The sequence below is a fragment of the Neofelis nebulosa genome, chromosome 8 (genome assembly GCF_028018385.1).
Source record: "Neofelis nebulosa isolate mNeoNeb1 chromosome 8, mNeoNeb1.pri, whole genome shotgun sequence".
NCBI classification, from domain to species: Eukaryota; Metazoa; Chordata; class Mammalia; order Carnivora; family Felidae; genus Neofelis; species Neofelis nebulosa.
The window spans coordinates 77,882,853-77,910,027 of NC_080789.1; the positions used below are offsets into that span (position 1 = coordinate 77,882,853).

General features: G+C 37.8%; 1 protein-coding gene across 7 annotated transcripts in view; it reads right to left on the reverse strand.

Moving 5' to 3' along the window:
* The window catches only part of BICD1 (BICD cargo adaptor 1), a 261,478-nt gene that overhangs the window by 30,584 nt on the left and 203,719 nt on the right, over window positions 1–27,175 (reverse strand). For 4 of the 7 annotated variants that reach the window (XM_058743157.1, XM_058743160.1, XM_058743158.1 and 1 more), the window contains exons 5-7: window positions 14,236–15,330; window positions 9,440–9,591; window positions 6,622–6,829 (exon numbers count right to left, since the gene is read on the reverse strand). In XM_058743157.1, the coding sequence (XP_058599140.1) occupies window positions 6,622–6,829; window positions 9,440–9,591; window positions 14,236–15,330 (1,455 nt within the window). Of the gene's footprint in view, window positions 1–5,355; window positions 5,550–6,511; window positions 6,830–9,439; window positions 9,592–14,235; window positions 15,331–27,175 lie in introns of those variants that run through there. The other 3 variants (XM_058743156.1, XM_058743161.1, XM_058743159.1) reach the window with 2 other exon arrangements.

The following is a 27,175-nucleotide window of genomic DNA, read 5'->3' on the forward strand; positions in this document are numbered from 1 at the left end:
ACCTGCATCCCTGTCATCTGCCCATCAACATCCAGCCACCTTTCACGACCAGTGCTTGCATTTCTTTTGGGGGAATGTTGCTAAACACCCAAAGCCCTCTGTTTATTCTGGGAAAACCTATTAACACCGTTACTTATTTTCCTACCTACCTCCCCTACAGACTATGCGTTTCTTGAAGCACAGGGATGGTGTTTCACTTACGTAACATATTATGTCAAGAGCCAAGAAAAGTGCCTGACACCTAATGGTAGCTCAATACATTTTGTTACATTCTGATGAATGAGTGAGCGAGCAAATGAGTTAAGAAATATGGTTTTGGTACATGCTTAAGAGCATAAACTGCAATATAAAAGACAGACAAATAAATGTTTGAATGCAGTGAAGTTTTCACTAATGAACATGTTCGTGTCTATTGTTGACTATACATCTGAAAGGGTGATTGCGTATCTAAGGTTAACACATTTCTGTGAGCTGCTTTAAACACGGGTAAAATCTAAAACATCATACAAAATGTTCAGATTTCACAAGAATACCATTCTCTCACACGAGTTCAGTAATGGTGTCAGAGAGAGGGAGAGAAAGAGAGAAGTGTGGAGGGACAGAGGGAAGTGAAATGATACGGGAAAGCAAAACATCCAAAAGAGAAAGCTCCTAAACAGAAAATGCAGCACAAAGAGCAAACTGCTTAGGCTGTTACTTCAAGAAGAGAGTTCCAACTTGCTTTTGTAAGTTTGAAATTTCTTGTTTATCCTGTTGCAATATTGTAATTTATAAGAAAGATTTATTTGGTCTTTGTCCATAGTTCCAGGTTCACAGCTCTCAAAAAAACCAAAAAACAAAAAACAAAAAAACCCTTGGAATTTCCTAAGTGTTGGGAGTGACAATGGTGTCCCCAGTTATGTTAATAAAGTGACTTTTGGACTCTGCCTAAGGATGGAGGCTGGTTACCAGGAGAATCAAGAGAACTTGCCATGTGATTGGAGGTTTGAAACTTTCAGTCCTACCAGGCCCAACCTCAGGGGAGGGGAGGGGGCTGGAGGCTGAATCAATCACCAATGGCCAATGATTTAATCAACTGTGCCTGTGTAATGATGCCTCCAAAAAACCCCAAAAGGACTGAACTGGTGAATGCCTGAGGAGATGTGGGGACAGTGGTGTGCTCTGGGAGAAAACATGGAACTCCCAGTTCCTTTGCCATACCTTGCTCTATGCCTCTCTTCCATCTGGCTGTTCCTGATTTAGATCCTTTTACAATAAATTGGTAATCTAGTAAGTAACATATTTCTCTGAGTTCTGTGAGCTGCTCTAGCAAATTAATGAACCTGAGGAGGGGGTCATGGGAACTCTGATTCATAGCCAGTTGGTCAGAAATATAGGTAACAACTTAATTTATGATTGGTATCTGAAGCCAAAGTGGGAGTCATTGGAACCCCTAATCTATAGCTGGTTAGTTAGAAGCACAAGTAATAATCTGGCCTTTCAACTGGTGTCTGGAAGCAGGGAGCAGCAGTTTTGTGGGACCGTGGAATGCAGTGTTATTTCTGTATACACAGTGTCAGAATTCAGTTGAATCGTAGCACACCCTGATGGTGTCTGAGAATTGCTGGTTGGTATGGGGAAGCCTCCACACAGACACAGATACACACATTGCAACTGGGTTTCAGGAACCTAATTTACCTGCGCAAATCATGCAGTCAAGTCTTTACTGCAGAAATAGCAACTCTTACCTATACGTTACACGGATTTCTTTCACATATTCTGGTAGACTGATTGTAAGTATTGATGAAATAGTAAGATGTTATTATTGTTATTATTATTATTATATAAATAATATACAACCATTTATATTATAAATAATATAAAACAACTAATGATTTTACAAAGATGTGCCACCTGCTGCCTGATTGTAAACTCGTTGATGACAACAGAGTCCCTCTGGATTCAAATTCATCAAGGATGGTAGCCATATGTGTGAGGACACTACATTTTGTATGCCATGATAAGGACAAAGTCATCAACAAGAAAGTCAACAAGCTAAGGACAGAAACTCTGGAATTTCAGGGGATGAGGCAGCAGAAACAGCCGAAATCAGAAGCAAAGGCCAAAATTTCCTCCAAAAGGTTATATTAATGTTGAAAATTAATTAGTACAAAACAATCTATTAATTTTGAAAATCAGCGCCCCATCCTAGAGTTGATTCTCCAGAAACTGAGAAATTGTAGCTTGAAGAAGATGGTTTTCTCCTGACCATCTCAAAGAAATAAAATCTATTTGAAAATATACCTTATATATGGTAAATAATATTTTATGTTTTGTGTTTTAAATTTTTAAATGAGATTTATATCTGTCATAATTCCTCAACAAAAGGCTTCAAAACAAATTAAACTCTTTGTATGTCTACTGAAATGATTTAATTTAATTACTTCAATGGTCCCCAATAGAAAACCCACTTATTAGAATAATAATAATCACCTACAACAACCTATTAAAAACACATTTCAGAAAACTTATCAAAAAACATTCTAATAAGTTAACAGGGAATTGTCCTTTTAAAATGATGAACATATATTGTTACTAGCTAGTAAATTTTATAATTATCAGTAACTTATAGTAAACTCACGAATAAAAAAGACTAATAAAATCTATTATTTCCCATGGGTTTAAAATACTTCTTACAGAGAACATTGGACTGGATATATATGGTATATTTTCCCTTTCTCAGCTTATTGAACATATTTTATATAGTAAAACCATTATAAATAATACTTAATATGTCTTACCCAATGCAGTTCAGCCTAGGAAAAATAATATATAGTGTCAATAACCCTAATATATTTTTTGAAGCTACAATTTGGTATAGGTAATTAGTCACTTTTTATAGTAATTGATTTAACCAAAACTTTTTAAAAAATGTTGCTGGGTTGCTCTAAAAATTGATTAAGAACTAATCTGGTTGGGCCCGTGGTATAAAACTGAAAATTCCTTAGGCTATGATAACAGCTTTACTCCCTCCCCTCTTCCATTATTTTAACTTCAAATAAATGGTTAAAAATGTAAGGTTTATCAATATATAGTAAGTTGTGATTAAAATGATTTTCTGGCCTAGTGATGATTCTGAATGCCACATTATTTACATCTCTAATCTTGTATAAAATAATAATTTCTAAGACCAACGGCATTTTCTGGTTATTTGAAACTCAAGCGTTTGAGAAAACATAATGCTACTCTCATTCATGTAGGCTCACTAGCCTTAGAGTTGCAAGATGGGTACAGTGTGCAAAAAGAACTAGAAACATTCAGAATGTGTGGAAAAGGGAAAAATATTTTGTGAGACTCTTAGTACACTGATCTATTCCCTTTGACAGCAACATCAAAACGGAGCAAAAAATATAAAGATGTTCATCATTGTAACCCAGTGATCTCACTTGAGAAAAAAACAAAACCGATGAGAAGTTGAATGCATGAGGGTATTTCTAGCAGCACTGCAGAAAATAACAAAGAAAGAAAAAAACACCCCAGCAGTTAACAGGAGAAGTAGAGATTAAAGGAATAAAATCTGAAATAAAATTTATGATACAACCTTTAAAAATAAAAATAGTCGAGGTAGTGGCATAGAAAAGTTTACAATGTAATGTTAATGGTTTCGACAATGTAATGACAATGATGTAAATACACATTAATGTAAATAAGGATCAAATGATCATACACAAAATGAAAACAGTTATTGTTAATATTTATTAATTTTTAATAAAATACTGATAGGTCACTTTTTAATTCAAATACAATAGGGTTCCTAATTAATCATAGGATTTCTTTCCTAAGTTCTAATAGATAGTGCTACTAAATCCACTTGGAACACTAAAACAACTTGAAGTGTTTTATTCAAGTTAGATGTCCTGATGAATCACAACCGTTTTGGTGATATACAGATACTTCAAGGTACCTTCCAAAGGGGTCTGAAATATTAGGAAATGAGCTATGAAAGTAAGAACGCCTGGCAGAGTTGTAGGTATTTGTTTGTTGTTTTTGTTTTGTTTTGTTTTGTTTTTTGGCATACATTTTGGCTGTTATGCTCTCCCAACTCGTTATCATCACCCATTTGCTCAAACATTCTTAGAATGTTGATTATGTGCTATAAATTTCCACACCACACCTTTTCATCCCAATCAGTAGGCTGATTCGTGAATCAGATGAGGATATTATTACAGATCCAAAGGCAGAGGTTTCCAAAAAGGAATTAAGGTAAACATCAAGTAAATGAGGTAGGTGAGACAACTAAAGTGAATTAAAAAAAAAAAAATTCTGTGGCAAACTCAAAGGCTATAGTAGGGTCCAGAAGATAACAAAAATGGGTGCAGCAGGCTGGGTATCAGTACTCGGGAGTAAGGGGGCTGTGGAAAAGTGCATAAAAGCAGCAGCCAGTAGGAGGCTCTGACAGGTTATTGACACGCATGGACGCTGACCTCGGGCTGTCAGATATTCAGAATCTTTCAAGGGAGGCCAGAAATAATAGATGCTCGTGTTGACAACTAACTTGAATTAGTTTTAATTTTTCATTCCCTGTGACAACCAACCATTATGCTGCCTTTGGGCTTCTTTTGTTTCACGGACTTCCTGTATGACACCTTTGACCTATAATTAGCATGCAGGGATTTCTCAGAGGGCTGAACTCTATTTGCCAGAAGTCACATAGGAAGCTCTTCATAGGAAAAATTTTTTATAAAGAAAAAGAAAAATGCAAAACAGTGAAGCTAAAAATAAAATGTGAGCATATTGGTAAGCATAAATCAATAAGGGCTTGCAAACTACAAGAATATTACATTAAGATGTAAATGTTCCAGAGGAGCAAAATCTTGGCGGATTTTACTTCTATTTTCTCTATAGTGATTGAAGAGACATTCTGAGTCACTACAAAAGGAGATTAGCCCCAAAGGCTTTTTATAAAGATAGCTCCCTTGACTGAAACTACCTTAAAAAATATCAGAACAAAATGACAAAATTTGATCAAGATGGAATCGCTATGAGCTACCACGCTGCAGAGGGGACCCGGGGGGTGTGCCCTGCATTACGCCTGTTGCTAGGTTCCCTTGACCTATCCCATTCCTTCCAACTCTCATTTTCCATCATTGGCTGTTAAAAGGAAGTCCTTGGAGACTCCTAAGGAATGCTCGTCTGGCCGAGTCAAGGAGTAAACAGGACGCTAGGCGTAAAGGCATTTTTATGTTAGCTGCAGGAATTTACCTGTGGTCCAAGTTGGACTCCGTGGATGGGTGGACATGAGTGGTTGGGAGGAAGGGGGAGTGGTCTACTCAGCTAATCATCTGCATCACATGCACCCAAGGAAAAAATGTTTACCTGGTGGAGCCACGGTTAACCTTTTTTCCTTGCTGAGCCGGTGCCCTTGGATGAATTCATTCATGGAAGGGGGGCCCTTCAGAAGAAATGATTCTGTGGAGGTGGGATCAGGGGGAACTCTTAATAAATTCTGTAGGTAGGTAGCCCCTGAAGTCCTGGGACGGCTCTGATCACAAAGGGAAGGTGAAAATTGTCTTGCAGGAGATCCAAGAAAATACATATAGGAAACAAAAAAGTTTTACTTTAATTACCTTTCAAAGCCTCACCAGTGACAACATTATTTACATTGGCATTTAATTTTTTTTAAACATGTAAGTCAAGATTTTTGCTTATTGCTTAGTTTCCATACCAGGATACAACCCTATTTGGAAACTGTACTGGATACTGGAAAAGAAATTTATTATCGTTAGTCAGTTTGAACCGCAAATAGAAAATATTTATATAATTTGATACTTTACTGAAAATTCCTAAAATACAAATTTTACCATTAACTGAAAATACAGGGTAATTCAACATCCAGGACTCTGTAAAAAGGTCACCAAATCAAGCCACTAATAACCTTGCAAATGATTTCTTTGAGCAACATTCACATATGAAATGAAAAGGCACAACAACCTGCTTTTAAGAAAAAGACTACACACAATCAATTCCATTTACCTAAATATAGACATCTCCTTTGAGTCAGTTGTCAGATTTGGTATTGTGGACAAGCTTCCCTAAAAGAACATATTCATATCCTTGCCCCATTAAAGAGAAGCTGGTAACTAGCACCATTACCAGAGGTACAATGACTTTTAAATGTCACGTAAAACGCAGCTTCATTCTTAATATCCACCTTTTGTCTATCAATTTTTAGGTTGGAGGTAAGGGAGAGGCAAATTTATGCATACAAAGAACAGCGAAAATGTTGACAGATACTCAAAAATTATATTACGGTTAATCAAGACGTGGGGCATGGGGGACAGAAAGGAACAAATAAACACGATTATCAAAAGGATTTGATTTGGAAAAGCCAAGCAAGGCCCATTTATACACCCACTCCCAGTTATTCTCTTCCTTCCCTTCCTCCATCCTCCACAAGAAGAGCACATTAACTTTTGCAGTTAACTAAAAATCTGGCCTCTGCACCATACTATGAAGATCGCTGCATGCATACCTTTTCCTCTGAGTGCCACTGCTGACCCGAATGTTGGGTGTCTGTGGGCCCTGACTATGCAGGAGGTAAGTGTCTATGGTGGGCACGGTGACTGATGCCTCCCCACTTACTTTAGGGCTGCCGATCTTGCTCTTTCCAAGTTTGCCTTTGCTGCGTCGGGACTGCTCATGGTCAAACTCTAAGTCCTCCAGCCGCTGGGTCAGGGCGAGTTTTTGCTGGATAGCCATTCGTAACAAAGTGTTTAGAGTCTTCTTCTCATCCTCTGCGGCTGCTAACTGTCTCTGCATCTCATCCAACTGTGTGACATACTCATCGCATCTAGAACCCAAACAAAAAAGTGGTCAGGAGAAAATCTTGGGGACACTAAATGTGGAACTTGAGTTGAGAATTTCACTGGAATTTAGATTTAGAACACTGGTCTTCCCTGAGCACAATGGAGGTAACCTATTACAGTGGAAAACTGGAGACGGTTCAAGAACTGATGGTTCTTCTATACCATGGAGTGCATACGGGGACACTCTTAATGGATGACATCTTAAATCCCAGTGACAGAGTTATTATGGAGGCTGCTCCATGGTGGCAGAAGAGTGAACTGTAACATTTCAGGTAATGTTCACAGCATCTTAGATGTGTTACAATAGCTTCTTCTACTGTGTAACATGATCTTCTTCAAAGGAACGTGACAGGTTTATCATAGACTAGGCTTGTAGCATGCAAAGGAATAATAGTGTTTATAAAGAAAACATTTCCTCCTTTATCTGTATTTATAGGTTTTACTTTGAGTCCCCATTGCAGCTGCACTGTTTTCAATATGGCAGATTTGCCTGAATTAGAAACCTGAATATTTTCAAAGATTTCTTAACCAGAAGATAAAGCAATAGATGTCAAAGAAAATCAAGATTTGCATAGGGTTTGCTACAGATATAGCAGGCTGTCGGGAACATCTTTCTTCGGCTTTGATACTTGTGCTGTAGCCAAAAGATAAGCTCAGGGATCTTTTTTCCCCAACAAAAGTAAAATCTAAGCACACAAACATTTGGAAGGGAGGCTTGATCACACACTTTTCAGTTTTTTTTTTCTGAGTTTACTTACCCACTAATATAATAACAACAAATACTCTTCATGCACCAGCTGAGAGTTAATGACTTGATGGAGATATCCAAAATGTGCCGTGCAAACTTTGAAATTAAGATAAGCCTTGCAGCATTTTAAAGAAAAAACAGACTCTAGGTGAAAGAACTTGAGATGCAGGTGGGTCCCAGTTTTGTTAAACTTAAATGTCAAGAAGCATAGTAGGGATACCAAAAGAAATATTGCGTCTTAGTAAAATACGAGGTGGGTTTAACATCCTGGATTTAATTGGTCAGATAACAATATTTTTAAAAATACTATGGAGCAAGGCAGTTACTATACCTAAAACAAAACAAAACAAAACAAAACAAAAAAACAAATTTCTGGTTATTTAAGCCAGATTAAGACTATAAATGTCCCATTAAAAATATTTTGATTTCTGTTTAAAAGAGGAAATATATATATTTTAATTCTACATGTAATGCTGACTGATTTCTTTCATCAAAGAGGGGAGCATTGTGTACCATCCCCATTCTCTATGCTGCCCCCCACGGTGGCCAGAGGTGTATAAATATATCCACTCTATTCCTCAAACTCTCCCAGGATCAGACCCAGAGGTCAGTTCATTCAGGTCTTCTGCATCTCTGTGGTTCACCAAGCACTCAGCCCTCTAACAGCCATCACCAAGAGAGTCAATCGCAAAGTATGAGCTTGAAACTTTTCTCTCCTCATATGCAAGAAAGCCAGACAGATTCCAGGGCTCCTATAAAACCCAGGATTTGTTTTGTTTTGTTTTGTTTTTTACACTTATATCAGCTACATATAAGTTATCTACTAAATCTGCAAATAAACCCATAGTTATGCTTTATGAATTTTGTACCACGTGTGTATTATATAAGATACATGACTGCTTTTGTTTTGGCACTGAATTGTGACAGTAAAAAGGGGATGGCGACACTATTGAAAATCTCAAGATTTTGAAAGCTTTGAATCCATACATGCTTAATCACTTCAAGTTTAAACACAAAGCACTTCATAATGAAACTGGTGGGGAGAGGTAGTCACTAATATTTATCTAGTTAATTAGCATGGCAATGTGAAAAACTTGGTGATAAATACAATTACATTTTAGAAATTATAATTTAGGAGCGCCTGGATGGGTCAGTTGGTTGAGCGTCTGACTCTTGATTTCAGCTCAAGTCATGATCTCACAGTTCATGAGATGAAGACCCACGTTGAGCTCTGTGTTGACAGTGTGGTGCCTGCTTAAGATTGTCTCATTCTCTCTCTCTCTCTCTCTCTGTCTCTCTGTCTCTCTCTCTCTCCCTGCCCCACTTCCCCATTCATGCTCTCTCTCACAAAAAAAAATTATAATTTAATTCATAGTGTATTAAAGTCCAAATAATTAGCTGATATAATGAGTACTTATATTCATCATGAACATGTCTTTCTCATGTAATACTTACTAATGATAAGCACTTTTATGTCACAGAAATAAATTTCAGTGGTGATAATACAATATTTAGCAATTTTAAGAAAAACATTTCCTCCCCATTATCAGAGGCTTTTTTTTGGGGGGGGGGTCCTAATTCTTTTTGGCACATAAGCTCTAGGAAAAAATATCTATTAATTTAAAAATACTTCTATGTAAACGAATTGCTTGATCCAGTGTGTCCAGTAGAGGGCTCTGGAAAACAGCACACAACATTTTGCCTTAGACAGGTCAGAGTGGAATCTCAAGTATTTTCTTCACCCCTCACCCTCTTAGATGGCACACCAAGAGGTGTGCATGTGAATGTGAATTTTAAAGTCTTTCTCCCAAGCACCCCACCTCATCTTGGAAGAAAAAACTGTTACCTTGTTGCAAACATTGCTCTCAGGGATGAGAAAGTTGCTGCATCTTCTTTCAAAGCCTTCAGTTCATTTCTAAGCTTCGTCATAGTTTCAGTCACCATTGCTTTCTCATTTTCATATTTGTTCTTGAGATTAGCTAGAGCCACCTCAGCTGTCTGAAGCAGAAAAATCACAACGCTTAGGATTTTCGTATCAGGAAAACCTATCATACAGATTTTTCCATGCTGGGTCTAGGACTTTCTTTCATAAATGGAAAGTGAAATTGGTTTGGTTAATTTTATATAAACATATATATGTACTTGGACGGACATAAGGCAGTTTTTCTTTAAAATCTGTAACATGGTTAAATCACCCTGGAAGCCAGCTGTGAACCAGAGTATCAGAAGCTAAGGAAATGATCGTAGTTCAGAAAATATTTTAATGCAGATTCCTGAGTCTGCAATTTTTCAGACAGAAAGGGAGCTAAAGTTAAACTTTATACAAGAAGGATTTTATCAAGGAGAAGGCAGTAAAGAAGCACAGCTTCCAAATGAAATACAACAGAATGTGGGGCGCCTGGGTGGCTCTGTCAGTAAAATGTCCGGCTTCAGCTCAGGTCATGATCTCACGGATCATGAGTTCGAGCCCCATGTTGGGCTCTGTGCTGACAACTTGGAGCCTGGAGCCTGCTTCATTCAGATTCTGTGTCTCCCTCTCTCTCTGCTCCTCCCCCACTTGTGCTCTTTCAAAAATAAATAAATGTTAAAAAAGTAAAAAAGAAAAAGAAATATAACAGAATGCAAATATTCTTGCCCCTGTGCTCTAGGGGCCTAAAACATAGAATAAAAGACACAGGCCATTGCAATTTATAGTATGAGTACACAATAAACTATAAATCCATTTACATGTTTAAGGAAAAGAATTCACAAGGAACCGATTACTTCCTGCCTTTGCATACAACTTCAAAACAATAAATTATAGTCTAATTTAATTCTTCACAATTTCCAAAAAAGGAGAAATTCCAAAATGTTTGAATGAATTAAAATATCCCTTTAAACTTAGAATTTGGGCATTTCTGAATCTTTTGGAATTAACAGCGTTTCAAACTGAAAACTAGCTTGACACACCGTAAGAAGAAAGAAAAATGTTAACTGAATCAATGCATGAAATCAATGTGTATTCAGGGACTGCCTGTTTGATGCACAGCACATGGTGTATATATAAATTGAAGCCAAACAGAAAACATACCATTTAAAAAAAAATTTTTTTAATGTTTTATTTATTTTTGAGGCAGAAAGTGACAAAGCATGAGCAAGGGAGAGGCAGAGAGATAGAGGAAGACACAGAATCTGAAGCAGGCTCCAGGCTCTGAGCTGTCAGCACAGAGCCCGATGCGGGCTTGAACTCACAAACCGCGAGATCATGACCTGAGCCGAAGTCGGACGCTTAACCGAGTGAGACACCCAGGCACCCCGAAAACATGCCATTTTAATCAAACTGTTAACCGCAGCTTTTCAGAGTGTGTAAAAATACTCAATACTAATGAAAAAATCCACTACTAATGAAAAAAAATCCATTGCTAATGGGATGTTCCTGGTTTTTAACATTTCCTTTTGTGCTTAAAATGGACAGCTTCAACTTTCTTATGCAAAGTGCCAACTTCTATTGAGATACCTGGATTCTTTTTATAATTAAAACAATGTTAGGATAGAGTAACTTGTTAATGTCTTGATTCCAAAGTCGTTTCTTATAGGTTTTAATTGAATTTAAATTCAGATTAAAATGAGAATTTACTGATAAAATATTTTAGCGTATTCTGTAGCTATAACTCAATGGAATCTTCAGAAATACTATCGATTCAGAAAATTATCCAGAATGCAGAAATTGATCTGGGGAGAAAAATGGCAGTTTAATTTTTTTTAAAATTTATACATATATTCATACAGAACCGTTAAGCTTAAGTTGTGAAAATGTAGGTGTAACAAATTGGTAAGCATATGAAGCCAAATGGTCAGTTATCCAAGGGGAGGAGAGAAGGGAATAACAGAAGAGCAAGATCTGAAATAGAAGCACAAACTCATTTATTATTTGTGAGAAATACCCCCAAAGACTCAGTTCTGTTTGTAGACTTGTTGGTCCAGACTGCACAAAGCTTTTTCAGAAGTTAGAAACTCCAAGTATCTTCAGCCCATGAGTAGATTTGCTGATGTCTGCATTTGCTACATTCTCCATGCTCCCTAACTTAACTTTGTAAATAAAAAATCTTGCTTCCAGCCACAGACATCTTCACAACCATTCCCTGAATATATCATTCTATTCTTTGACTTTCTACCTACTATTCTTTCTGCTTGGAATTGTTTCTTCCTCTCCTGGAAAACAACTCCTTATCCTTTAAGAACAAACTCAAGTAAAACTGCTTCCATGAAGTCTTTTTTTTTTTTTTCCTAACTCCTTTAGGAAACATCAATTGCTTCCTCGGCAATGTTTCCATAACTTCTATTACAGCATGTATAATACCAAACTGTAATGATCTGTTTCTTTCCCAACATTCTTACCAGTTTGTGAGTCCTATTCTGAAGGGCAGGGACCATGTATCAGTCTTCTTTGAATGTTTAGCATCTAGCACAGTTTAGTACACAGATGCTATTTCATAAACATTTGCATATTTCAGAAGACACTGTGCATACAGAAAAACCCGAAGTCTATGAAAAAATTCATAGAGAATGCAGAATGTCTATTTTTAAAACAAGAAGATTCCCCCTTTTCCCTTTATGACAGAATTCTTACCTTAGTCTTGATAGTGAACATTCCACAATGTATAAACATAATGGATGTCATCTGCAGACATCTGAAGTTATTTATGGCACATAAGCATCATAGCGATAGGGCCAACATCATTAAAATGTAAACTAAATGCATGGCTAGAAATGTGTTTTCATTTTATTTACTGAGACCATAAGGTTTGTGATGCTAATGTAATGCAAATGGTACCACAAACCACTGAGAAAATAAAAATTCAGCCAGGAATGCTTTGTATTCCTGTATTGCACCGAATTCCTATGATACTGTTTATACCTCTCAATGACATGTCCTACTCTGCAAATAGTTAACAGGCATGTGTTGAACTCCTACTAGATTACTTGGTCACTTAATTGGCATCCTTATCTACCACCTGCCTTGAACTATGTAATCAATGAATGCTCATTCACAAATTAGTCTTTCATGGTTTATCAACCATGCCTATCTATACTTCTGCATCATTTAAGCGTCTTGTCACTTATAGATCTAGATTTCTAGGTTGTTCATATTCAACCTTCAGGAAGAAGTCAGAGATGCTATTTGAGTGGCTTGAGCAAGAATGCCCAGGATATTAGGTCCTTGATAAAGGTTGTCTAAGCCTTATCTAATGTGGTTTTTAGTGATATGGTATTGGTTTTTTATGATTACTCTAAATAACTGTGTCTTTGGATTGTGGTAGTTTATGGTAGCAAATTATTTTTTTTTTAAGTTTTTACTTATTTATTTTTGAGAGAGAGATAGAGCAGGGGAAAGGCAGAGAGAGAGGGACAGAGAGAGAATCCCAAGCAGGCTCTGCACTGACAGGGGCTCGAACTCAGAAACCATGAGATCATGACCTGAGCTAAAACCATGAGTCGGACACTTAACCAACTGAGCCACCCAGGCGCCCCACAAATTCTTTCATTCTGACCTCAAATTGGAGTCAGATCTCTCGCAAATTCTTTATTCATCCTAATCTCTTCTATTTCCTTGAAGTGATGGCACAAAAGAAGGTCCTAATTTGTCCTTAGATTTATATAAAACATGTTTACAGTGCAAAGAAATTACTGCTTGTGGGACAGACCTCCCAATTATATCAGGGGATTTATGGGAACTAAAGACAAAGACGCTAAAAAACTGTACTGTGGATGACACAATATTGGTGTGGCTTCCCTCATATAAGGGTAAAAGGAGAAGGAGCATTGCATCTGAAATTAACCGTCACCCCCAACACCAGCACTGCTTACATTTGCAAGAAGGCATTTGATGCTTTCCCTTTATCAACACCCTTTATCAGCACCCTTCTCAAATGTATCTTTTAAGGTTTATGTTCCAGAGAAACTAAACAGAGGTTAAAAATATTTTCCCATCTATATTTCACAGCATTCTCACTCCGGTAAAGCTCAAGGGTGGAAAACAAATTCAGTCACAGAGAAGATCTAGGAATTAGTCAGGTAGGGTCATGTTGTAGCATTCCCTGCTTATTCCAGAAGGACAAGATCTATGCTTAGGAAAAAGTTTCCACAGCTTAAGCTAGGTGATGAATTAACATCGCAACTGAACCTAAATTCCAGATACGTGGTCACTGGCAGAGCTCGTAGACATTCTATATCTCTCTCTAGAGGGCTCCCCTCTGCTTGCTCTGGGGCTTGTCAGAGTGTCTCCCTGGTATATGCTGCCATGCCAGCCCATTCAACCCCCCTCCATCTCCTGTTTGCACACTCAGTGACTGCTGGACTCCAGCTAAGTACTGCCTGAATTGCTTTTCTACATCTGCAACTAGATCGTCCTCTTGGATCCTGCTTTAACTTCCTCACCTCGACCTCCCCTAGAGGGGCATAGCTACTCTCCTGTATCATCTACTCACTCACTGAAAAATAATTATTACATTCTGATCTGGCACTGAGACATAGTTTGATTTATTACTCTGCTGACCAGGAATCTGAACTCTCATCCTGATGATAAAGGATACTAAAACCATTAAAGAATTAACTAGTTAAGAAAGTGTTGGCTAGCATGTGTTGTCAGTAGAATGAGATCACCTGTTTGTTGGCTTTCAGTACTGCTCTCAGTGTGGCAATCTGCTCCCGTTTGGTGCTCAGCAGGGACTTGAGCTTGAGGATCTCTTCCATTAAGGCTTCCTTGTCTTTATCAATCATGGGGGCCAGCTCCCGTGCTGCTGCTCTTTGACGAGACAGTTGCAAGGACCGGTCCACAGCTTTCTGCAGATGTTTGATTTGGTCCCGAATTATGGCATTAAGGTTGTAGATATTCATTGGCTCTTTGCGGATGTCACTTGTATCCAATACTGGAGATGATGGTGGGGCAGTAATAACAGGAGAGATTGTGGGGGTCTTGGTTGGACTTGGTTCTTTGCTGGCCTCTGTGTTTTCTTTTGAAACTGGTTCAGATGAGGTCCTTGTTTCTACTGGGGATGACACACCCCGCCTGGCTAATCGTGGAGACAAAAGTCCCCTGGGATCATCAGGCCCTTTCAGGCTGCCACTACGAGTGACTCTGCTTTGCCTATAGTAGTCCAGCATGACCCTGTTGGGGGTTTCGTTATTACACAGACATACATGGTGGTAAAGCTGGGCTAGCTCCTCACTAAATGTCACCAGCTCATCCTGGGCTGTATTAAGGGTATTGTGATTTTCGTTAGCTATGCTGGTCATCTTTTGCAACTCCTTCTCCATGTGAGCCATCTTCTCTCCACTCTCCTTGGTGGTCTTTTCAAGACTTGTAACCTGCTCATCATACATTTGGATCTTACTCTCATACTTGGCTTTCTCATCAGTATAGTTTTCTACAGATTTATTATATTTCTCCTTTAAGGCCTTAATTTCAGCTTTCAAATCAATCACCTCAGTTACTGCCACCCTATACTTGCATTCAAGGATCTCTAAGCCATTGATGTCCACCTCATAGTCATGGGCCTCCTCTGCTGAGTCCCGGCCCTTCTCCCCATCCAGCTCAGCCTTGAGTTCTTTGCTGCTCTGTAGGCCTCTCATGGCATTAACGTGTTCTGTTAGCCGGTGCACCCGTTCGTGCTGCTCTGTCAGCGCCCCCTTGGTGTGTTCCAGCTGCGTCTGTGACTCCTGGAGATTGGCCAGAAGAATGGCCTTTTCCCGCTCTACCTGTGATGGCAAAAAAAAAAGTGTCTGAATGATTTCAATGCAATGCCAATGACGCACTTGATCCATTCACAGTCAGGCATGTATACATTTAAAATAACTGCAGCAGAGCCAATGTCTCCATTATTGCAAATTAAATTGGAGTGTGTTTTCTTATTTCAGCAGTTCTGGTAAGTCAATCAGTCTAAAAGTACATCATTTTAAAAGAATTATGCTATGCATATTTACTCATCCCAATTCTCATGCATTATACACATACACTCATGAAACCTGAATGTTATCCAAACAATCTTATTTTTATCTTAACATCTTGCAGAAAACACAACATGACTTCAAGAGATGGTACTTAGCACTGTCTTTATTTTCAGAGCCTTGGAGAATATATGCTCCTTAGTTCATGTGGGATAAGTGACTGTCTCAAGGTGCCTATGAATCATCCTTTCCTTCTGAGAGCTCAACCAAAAATCAGATTTAACACCTAAGGCTTTAACTTACTAAATAATGCTGGGAACACTAACCATCCCCTTAAAATAAAAAATAAGCATTTGATCTCCAAAACAGACATGCTCAAAATTTGATAGATTTTAATATAAAAACATAGAGTTTTAGGGCTAAAAGAACAATTTATAAACCATTTCAATTCCTTCAGTCCAAACAGGAATTTTAAAAATTAGCAATATATTTGATTAACATGACAGTTCTGTTATTACATAGGTAGTATTATTGTATATTAAAAAAATTCTAATCTCAATGTAAAATACTGTCTCATTAAACATAAGTTTATAAAAAGGCACCCAAGTGGCACAATCGGTTAAGCATCCAACTTGTGCTCAGGTCATGATCTCATAGTTCGTGAGTTCAAGCCCCACGTTGGGCTTTGTGCTGACAGCTTGGGGCCTGGAGCCTGCTTCGGATTCTGTGTCTCCCTCTCTTTCCGCCCCTCCCCCACTCATGCTCTGTCTCTTTGTCTCCCTCTGTCTCAAAAATAAATAAACGTTAATTTTTTTTTATTTTTTTTTTTATTTTTTTTATTTTTATTATTATTTTTTTTTTATTTATTTTTGGGACAGAGAGAGACAGAGCATGAACGGGGGAGGGGCAGAGAGAGAGGGAGGCACAGAAGCGGAAACAGGCTCCAGGCTCTGAGCCATCAGCCCAGAGCCTGACGCGGGGCTCGAACTCACGGACCGCGAGATCGTGACCTGGCTGAAGTCGGACGCTTAACCGACTGCGCCACCCAGGCGCCCCCGTTAATTTTTTTTTAAAAAGCATAAGTTTATAAGAAATTATAATAGGAGAATTTTTTAAGTTTATTTATTTGTTTTCAGAGGGGTGGAGTGGCAGAGAACGAGGGAGAGAGAATCTGAAGCAGGCTCCATACTGTCAGCACAGCACAATGTGGGGTTTGAACTCCAGAAACCTGAGCTGAGACCAAGAGGCAGATGCTTAGCCAACTGAGCCACCCAAGCACCCCCATAATAGGAGAATTTTAAAAAGCATTTCCTGGGGGTGCCTCAGTGGCTCAGTCAATTAAGCATCTAACTCTTGCTTTCAGCTCAGGTCATGATCTCACGGTTTGTGGGTTCAAGCCGTACATCAGCCTCTGTGCTGAGCATGGAGCCTGATTTGGATTCTCTCTCTCCCTCTGTCTCTGCCCCTCCCCCTCCTGCTCTCTTTCTCTCTCAAAACAAATAAATATTAAAAGTATATAGGGCACCTGGGTGGCTCAGTCGGTTGAGCATCTGACTTCAGCTCAGGTCATGATCTCATGGTTTGTGAGTTCGAGTCCCATGTTGGGCTCTGTGCTGACAGCTCAGAACCTGGAGCCTGCTTCAGATTCTGTGTCTCCCTCTCTCTTTCTATCCCCCCCCTCACGCGTCATGTCTCTCAAACATGAATAAACACTAAAAAATTAAAAAACAAAAAGTATATATATATTTAAATACATATTTGTGTTAAATATATATATTTAAAAGAACATTTTCTTCCCTCCATTCAGATAATCATTATGAATTAAAAGTTGTTTTTTTTTTTAATTTTTTTTTTTTAACGTTTATTTATTTTTGAGACAGAGAGAGACAGAGCATGAACAGGGGAGGGGCAGAGAGAGAGGGAGACACAGAATCTGAAACAGGCTCCAGGATCTGAGCTGTCAGCACAGAGCCTGACGCGGGGCTCGAACTCCCAGACCGTGAGATCATGACCTGAGCTGAAGTCAGACGCTTAACTGACCGAGCCACCCAGGCGCCCCATGAATTAAAAGTTTTTACGTGATTATGACATAAATGTGTTTTTAATAAGCAAATATTGATATTGTTAATATTTGATATTATACTAATATATAACATAATAATATAATACATAATATAATATATTCTATAAATACAGTATCAATATATTGATATTACTAATATATTGATATTATTATTTAAATATTTAAATATTATTTAAAGATAACAGCTTGATGTTGAGTGTTTTTATAACTAAAGTAATTTATCAATTTGAACTTTAAAATTTTCCTGAATCATACATTATATCCCTCCAAACTTCTAAATTCCTAGGGGTTAAATAAAATTATTATTATAATAACATGATAATATCAATTATTAAACTATAATTAATATTATATCAGCATATTATTTTAGGAGATCCACAGCTATCTGTAAATTTGTAATACAGTAGAGTAATATTTTTATGATTCTTTGTGATACTTGATATCCTTCATATTATTATCATACATAGAGAGTCTTCACTTAAGGTTCTAATATGTATTAATTTCAGTGACCATCGTTAGTTAAAACACCAGTCCCCCAAAACACAGTTTGAATTTTGATGACTGGTACATTAACTGTGAACAATGTGTAAGGTATAAACTTTGCTGCTTCAATATACAAAATCATTACATAATAACATCATGACCAGTGAACAATTACATTACTTCTTCCAAAGTCTTTCAGTGATTGGTCACTGCATATCTGTTATTCAGTTCATTCACAGACAGCAAAGTGTAGTTGTGTTGTCTCACCGTCTTCCAGTGATAAACCCACATGATGTTTCACAAAAATAGTCCAAAGAGGGCATTGGGAAAGAAAGAAAGAAAGAAAGAAAGAAAGAAAGAAAGAAAGAAAGAAAGAAAGAAGAGAAAGGAAAGAGAAGAAAGGAAAAGAAAAGAAGGGAGGGAGGGAGAGAGATGGAAAGAAAGAAAAGAAAGGAAGAAAGGGAGGGAGGGAAAGCGAAAAAACGAAAGGAAAAGGAAGGAAGGAATGAACAAGCAGCAAAGAAACAAAGAGAGACATATTGGAAGTGAAATCTGAATTAAACATAAATGGAGTTACAGGAGAAACGGTTGAATTTGCGAATATTGACCCTGATGCCATTTCAAGGAATTTAGATATGCAGCCAAGGCAATTTGGTGATGGAGAGGTATCGATATAAATCAAAAGAATAGTTGTTACAAAAAGGATTAAAAGGTTCTAGAGAAAATGACATGGGCACACTAAAGGCACTCTCAGAGATATTTTCAGACACTGAAAGTGCAAAGGATAGAATGTTGAAAGCTGATCCAAACTTATGAGTATGACAATTTAACAAGGCATAGAAAAGATTCTTGTTCCGATAATAAATTATGTGATGAGAGGGTGGCAAGATCAAACTATTCTTGATAAGTGTTTGGTGGGGAGGAGGCACAGTTCGAATTTCTGTTTCAAAAGCTTGGATATCTTTAATATTTTATAAAACATAAATTTAATTTCCCTAGTTTATTTTGGGGAGGGTTAAATTTTTATCTCAAAGATAAGTTTTTTACAAGGAAAACTTTAAATATGTTTCTAATTTTTGGATTACAGTGTACTAAGTAGTTTTACTATTTTTTCAATTCTTTATATATTTATAACCAACAATAAGGGAGTTTTGAATGTTCTGATAAAAAATTTTTAAAGATCACAAAACAAAGAGCACCTGGCTGGCTCAGTTGGTAGAGCATGCGACTCTTGATCTTGGAGTCATGAGTTCAAGCCCCACATTGAGCATAGACCTTACTTCAAAACAAAAAAGAGAGAGAGAAAGAAAAAAGATCATAGTACAATTGAATTTTCTCCATTAGTTATGAGTTTGTTTTGCATGGTTTCAGTTTACACAATCATTTATGACCCAACAATATCATGCAGAACAAGGACTGCCTGTATAGTACACTCATCGTTTCTCGGCCTTTTGTCTAAGATCAAATGTATAGTACAGTCATGAAATTAGAATTAAAAATACAGTTATGTTATCTTATTATTGGAGCCTTCTAAGTCATAGCTTTGATTTTATGACATAGTGCTTGCCCATATCTGGAACACAATCTTCAAGGTACATATTATGGCTATAGAAACCAAAATATTCCAAAAGAATAGTATTACAGGTTAAAAAAAAAAACCCAACTAGGCTGTTGGAGAATTCGACTCTAATCGTGGCACCAACATTTACCTAACTCTATGACTCTGGGCAAGTTTCTTTTTTTTAAAAAAAATTTTTTTTCCAACGTTTTTTATTTATTTTTGGGACAGAGAGAGACAGACAGAGCATGAACGGGGGAGGTGCAGAGAGAGGGAGACACAGAATCGGAAACAGGCTCCAGGCTCCGAGCCATCAGCCCAGAGCCCGACGTGGGGCTCGAACTCACCGACCGCGAGATCGTAACCTGGCTGAAGTCGGACGCTTAACCCACTGCGCCACCCAGGCGCCCCTGGGCAAGTTTCTTAACTTACAAAAGGATGATTGAGTACGATAGTGAATTTAATGCTCCAGGTATTCTAATGTTAGCCATTGTTAACATTTGGGTAACTGGTCATTCCCATGACCAAAATATTTCTACACGGCAAACGCCTTTGTTTCACAGATTTGTATCTGTATTCGCAAAAGCAACTATTTCATTTCAAAGTCAAGACATATTTCAATACAAATCCTCCTGGTTGGGTTTCATTAGATATAACAAACTGTATCACCATAGCCGAAGATGAATGGACTTATCCAGACTATTGGGCAATAATTTTAAATGAAAAATGCAGGTAATTATGTAATGTACTTGATGAAAAGCCAAGTCAGTTGAATTTTTGACAAGGGAGACAGAAAATCTTCTAAATATTCTATTATTGATATTGTAGATAATATCAATGAAAATGTATTATTTTAGGAATTTTTTTTCTCTTGAAAACTAAGTGTATTTACTCTGAAAAACCTAAACATCATTTGATTAGTATATATGATTACAACAGACAAAGCTGTTTCCAAAAAGCCTTTGAATAAAATAAAAATTGGACCAGAACAAAAGGCACTAAATATGTCTCAACCTTGTTTTTAGAGGAAACAGGAGAATTTTAGGAGAATTTCAATCTGTACTCTGCCAATTCTGACTTACAAATAACATTTTCTAAGGCTACAAGGTAAATCTGTCAGGTTCTTCATGATAGTCTCTCCAGAAAATATCAAATAGGACATTATCTCTTTCATGTCTGTATTTTCCACATACAGTATCAATTATCACACTCAGTATATTTCTGGTGGAACCACTTGAACAGAGAATGATATCAAAATTTACACACACGCGCACACACACACACACACACACACATTTTTTCCAGACAGTTATGGTTGGTCTGTTCCCCCTCCAATGATAACTAAATTGTGGATAATTTTATACAACTTCAGCATGATATTTTCGCTTAGCTATTGAGGTTTAGAGTACCTTAAATTATATTTGGATTTCAGAAGCAGTGCACAAACTAAGACATGTAAAGCATTTCAAAGATTAAAATTACTATTCATTTTAAGGGTACTATTTTAATCTCTATTGGTGAAGAACTTATCCAAGGGAGACTTGCTCTGTTAATTAGCATCTTCCATAGTGACTAAAATCTTCATCTTCTACAATCTTCATCTTCTATCTGGAACTGAGTATTTTATTTTTTATGGTAGGGCGGGTTGTTTTGCCAGAAAACTTGAATGCAGAATTTGTGAACTCTTTAATCCAGTATAAGTATACAATATATGTTAACTATTATTATTATTATTGTCATTATGTCCCATAAAAATTTTTTTAAGTAATCTCTACCACTAATGTGGGACTCAAACCCATGACCCTGAGATCAAGAGTTGCATCCTTTACTGACTGACCGAGCCACGTGTCCCTCCCATAGAAATTTTTTAATTTCACTGTATGTTTATCTTTTAAATGAACACATTTATATGTATTGAGTACTGATAGCTCTTTTGTGGAAGAACAAAAGAAAAGATAGTCAGAATTTGCACATTCAAAGGACTTTTATAAGAAAAGAAATCAAAGCTGCTTATATGCCATTAATTTTCTTTCTCTTTCTTTCTTTTCTTCCTTCTTGAGAGAGAGAGAGAGAGAGAACCTGTGAGCAGGGGAAGGGCAGAGAGAGGGGGGGACACAGAATCCAAAGCAGGCTCCAAGCTCCAAGCTGTCAGCACAGAGTCTAACACAAAGCTTGAACCCACAAACTGTGATATCAGGACCTGAGCCGAAGTTGGATGCTTAACAGACTGAGCCACCCAGGTACCCCTATATGCTATTCATTTTCATAAAGTCTTTATCCTGGTCAACTGACTCTCAATTTGAATGGTGTGTGATTCTTGTAATGGTATACCTAGGACTGACATACACAAATAGAAATCAGAAATAAATAATTTATTCTTCTCTGCTTGAAGTAAAACTATTCTGGCAATGTATATCTGTTCCCTGACAAACAAGAACTATGAAAAAGTTCAATCTAGTGAAATATCAACTGGAGGAACAGAGTTGCCAAAGGACCACGCAATTCCATTCCTAAGCATATACTGGAGAGAATTAAAACATATGTGCACACAAAAACTTGTACATAAATGTTCATGCCATTATTCATAACAGTCAAAAAGTGGAAACAATTCAAATGTTCATCACTGGTAAATGGATAAATAGAATGCGGTATATCCGGGGCGCCTGGGTGGCTCAGTCGGTTGAGCGCTGACTTCGGCTCAGGTCACGATCTCGCGGTCCGTGAGTTCGAGCCCCGCATCGGGCCCCTGTGCTGACAGCTCAGAGACCGGAGCTTGTTTCAGATTCTGTGTCTCCCTCTCTCTGACCCTCCCCCATTCATGCTCTGTCTCTCTCTGTCTCAAAAATGAATAAAAACGTAAAAAATAAAAAAATTAAAAAAAAGAATGCAGTATATCCAAATAATGGAATATTACTTGCCAAGAAAAGAGAATGAAATACTGATATATGTTATAACATACATGAACCTCAAACATGTTATGCTAAATGGAAAAAGCCAGTCACAGGGCGCCATAGGGCGCCTGGGTGGCTCAGTCTGTTGAGGGTTCAACTTCAGTTCAGGTCATGATCTCATGGTTTGTGAGTTTGAGCCCAGCATTGGGCTCTGCTGTCAGCATGGAGCCCACTTAGGATCCTCTGTTCCCCCCCCCCCTTCCTGCACCTCCCCTGCTCATGCTCTCTCTCTAAAATAAATAAACATTGAAAAAGAAAAAAGAAAAACTCAGTCATGAAAGGCCACCTGTTGTATGATTCCACGTACATCAAATGTCTAGAATAGACAAATCTATAAAGACAGAAAATAGATTAGTGGTTGCTCAGGGCTGGAGTGGTTAATGAGTACATGGTTTATTTTTGGTGTGATGAAAATACTCTAAAATTGACTGTGGTGATGGTTGCACAACTCTGTAAATACACTAAAAAACAATGAATTATACCCTTTAGCTGGGTGGATGTATTTTACGTGAATTGTATCTCCAGAAAGTTCTTAAAAAATGACATAGACTCCCTTGCTGTTGTGATAATAGATGCCCTTTTATGTTTTGATATATGGCAGGAAAAGTAAGGCTTCTGAGAAATTCATTTGCTTATAAAGCTTATATTAAAGGTAATCTTTAATTATAAAGTCTGTAATCATTTAATGAGTTGTCAACTTTGTCCTAGGAAACTGTATATGTCACTTTAAGTTTTAAAAAACACAGAGCATCTTCTTATAATTAATTTCTCCCCATAAATATTCTGTAAGTCTTTTTAAGCACATATAATATTTGATTTGATTTGATTTTGGTGACAAAAACATCTGTGCTTCAGTTTCCCTATCTGTAAAATGAAGATAATAATACTATCTACCCCATACAGTTGTTGCAAACACCAACCAATTAATCAAGTATATATAAACTGCTCTGAACTCTTATGGGACATATAGCAAATTGACCACTTACCATCATTATAGGAAAAACTAAAATTGTTTTTAATAGAGTGGATTAAATATAATATGAATCTTTATTCTTTCACAACCATGAGGATACAACAAAATATCAGTTTCAGTTTCATAGAAACATTGTTGTTTTGTCACATTAAATGTAAAATATAGCTAGTGTGATACTGAAAGAAAAAAATCCAAAAGTTTTCCCCTTAGTTTGACCAAGGAGAAAACTCTCTACAATGTGACGTTAGACAGAGGCTATTTATTGAAGGCAGAAATATTAGCATAAGCATAGAGACTCCTTTAAATAGATTAAGAAATTTAGTTTCCTCAGACAGGATCTACTTATTTTCATTCTAATAAAACTAATTAAGTTACCTGACCAGCACTGGAAAATATCAATTACAGTTGGCCCTTGAACAACGCAGCACTGTTTGATTGGAAGCCTTACCAATAACATAAAGTCAATTAATACATATTTTATATGTTATTTGTGTTATACACTAGTTTTTTTTATAATAAAGTAAGCTAGAGAAAAAAAGTTACTAAGAAAATCACAAGGAAGGGACACCTTTACAGTACTGTATTGTATTTACAAAAAAAAATCTGTGTGTAAGTGGACCCATGCAATTCAAACCATGTTGTTCAAGGGTAAGCTGTTTAATCTGTTTTAAATAACCGAGTCTTGAGGGCAATACAACTGTCAGAGACACTATTTAAATTGCAGTTGTCCTAGATTTTCATATTAATTATTGCCATTTCCCAGCAGATGGCAGTATGACCTCTTTAGAAATGGACCTATTTTTTTTTTTTTTTCCCCCTAATTCTAACTAACAAAGGCCTAGAGACTACTGATGGGGCTAATTTATTACCTTCCTTTTATAGATGCGTCTCAGAGAAGTAAAACAACTCACCCATCATTCCTGATACCCAAGGCAAAAACAGATTTTTTTTCTTTTCAGAACCAAGGCAAATAAATACCCATAGATGGGAAAACATAATTAACATGCATAGATGGAAACTTGTAAGATAAGAATAGGCCAATAGGCTTTGACCTGGGTATGCTGTTTACAAAAGGTTTCTTTAATTCTCAGGAAGAATAATTTAAAAGCTGCATATTCCCTGGTACAGGGTGTTAGATCCCTGCCTGTGCCTCTCTATGTCTCCACAAACAGTCAACATTAACTAAGCACAGGTGTTCAATTTGAAGGTGCACAACTTTCTCTCAGATGCGGTACATTGGACCCTGGCCAAAAGAAATCCTAAGAGACAAGTGAACTATGAAAATACAAGCTGGGATATCCAAAGTATTCTGATGTTAGAAGCTGAGGTACACAAGACTGAGAACTGCCTGAACGGTAAGTATGGCAGCTGTAATGCCCCACGACAGCCATAATTTCAAAATCGCAAGTGGCTTTAAATAAAAGTTGTATCATAACTCACTGGGTAGTGATATTCAGACAGCCCTAGACTCCTCAAGCAGCAAAATTACACCTGCCTGATGAAAGGCTTTTTCTGGTCCTCATTTTCTCCTCTTAGAGTGAACAGTCACATGTTTCACTACAAAAATGTAAATAGTGGGGCGCCTGGGTGGCTCAGTTGGTTAAGCGTCTGACTTTGGCTCAGGTCATGATCTCAAGGTCTGTGAGTTCGAGCCCCGCGTCAGGCTCTGTGCTGACAGCTCGGAGCCTGGAGCCTGCTTCCGATTCTGTGTCTCCCTCTCTCTCTGACCCTCCCCTGTTCATGCTCTGTCTCTCTCTGTCTCAAAAATAAATAAACATTAAAAAAAATGTTAATAGTATTTGATCATTCACTGCTGCACCTGATCTCATTAGGGATGTCGCAAAATATATAGTATATGCTGTATATTACCTTTCTACATTCTGAACATTTCATTCAACACATTTGGCTCCAAGCATTTCAGATAGTCACACATAAAGTACATCTGATTGCTTGCTCCTTGGGATGTCCAGACAGTGGTGCTGACACACAGGATATGCTGCAAGGTGCATTAAGAGTACTGCTGTGTATCAGAACTGTCATATTATTTTCAAGCCTCATTAACATCAAAGACAACTGCAATTACTTTTCGGTAATGTATCCTGTAATGTTTTTATAATTTGCTTATTTATACAAATTAAACCCAAGGGGGATTCACAGCTAAGGAAAACCTATCCGATTATAAATTATGCATGAAAAGATACATTCCGCTATACTTGTACTCAACAGTTTAAACGACATACATTCTTAGAAAAAGTTAATGCGTTTTTAAATTTTTTTTTTTAACGTTTTATTTATTTTTGAGACAGGGAGAGACAGAGCATGAACAGGGGAGGGTCAGAGAGAGGGAGACACAGAATCTGAAACAGGCTCCAGGCTCTGAGCTGTCAGCACAGAGCCCGACGCGGGGCTCGAACTCACGGACCGTGAGATCATGACCTGAGTCGAAATCGGCCGCTTAACCGACTGAGCCACCCAGGCGCCCCAGTTAGTGCGCTTTTTAAAAAATGTTGCTTACTTGGGGCGCCTGGGTGGCTCAGTCGGTTGAGCGTCTGACTTCAGCTCAGGTCATGATCTCATAGCTTGTGAGTTCGAGCCCCATGTCAGGCTCTGGGCTGACAGCTCAGAGTCTGGAGCCTGCTTAGGATTCTGTGTGTGTCTCTCTCTCTGCCCCTAACCTACTCACATTCTGTCTCTGTCTCTCTCAAAAATAAATAAACATTAAAAAAAAATTTTTTTTAAATGTTGCTTACCAAAAGACGGTGACTTTGTCTAAACCATAATTAGATGTTAGTGTTGTTGCTGTGAGACTGGAAGCTGTAAGCCCCCCATTCCTGTGTTGAGCCTGGTCTCCACAACTAAATGCGGGGCTAACTTTGGAACATAAGGCCGTGCCTGTGCCTCTTTATATCTTGACAAACTGTCAACATTAATTAAACCCTGGTACACTATTGTCTGCTGTACTGAGGGAAGGGTTACCCGGCCAAGTCTTTCTCTCCCTAACTTTCTGCTAAATGAACATCCCTTTTCAGACCTCACGCTGACACTTCACTGTTACCTTCCTGTATTCTTACCAATGAGCACATTAGTCCCTTCTGAGATGACTCTCCCGGAGCCAACTGTCCAACAGTAAGTTAATAATACTAATAAAAGCTAAAGAGAGTGCTCAAGGCACTATGGAGTTGAAGTAGTAATAACAGTTCACAATTATGGAGTGTTTACGAGGCACTCTACACACATTAACTCATAAACCACGCCACTCTAATGGAGAAGGTAGTCTGTATCCCCATTTTATGGGAGAGTAAAGTGCTGTCTCTCTATAGGAGGATTCTCAACTAGCAGTTGACCCTTGGAGCATTTGAAACGGGTGGGGCATTTCATCATCGCGTTGCCTGAGGAGATGTAACCGGCACTTAATGGGTTGGGACCAGAGACGCTAAACCTCTGGTAGCTCACCAGTCACAGACAAGGAGGAATCATCCCACCCCAGTGCAAATGACATTCCAACCCGGAATCGCTCCCTTGCTGAGAACTTGTCTCCACCATTCTTTTTGTTACACGACTCATTTCTTTCAGAATTTTCTATTATTTCAGATGACATACAGGATTAA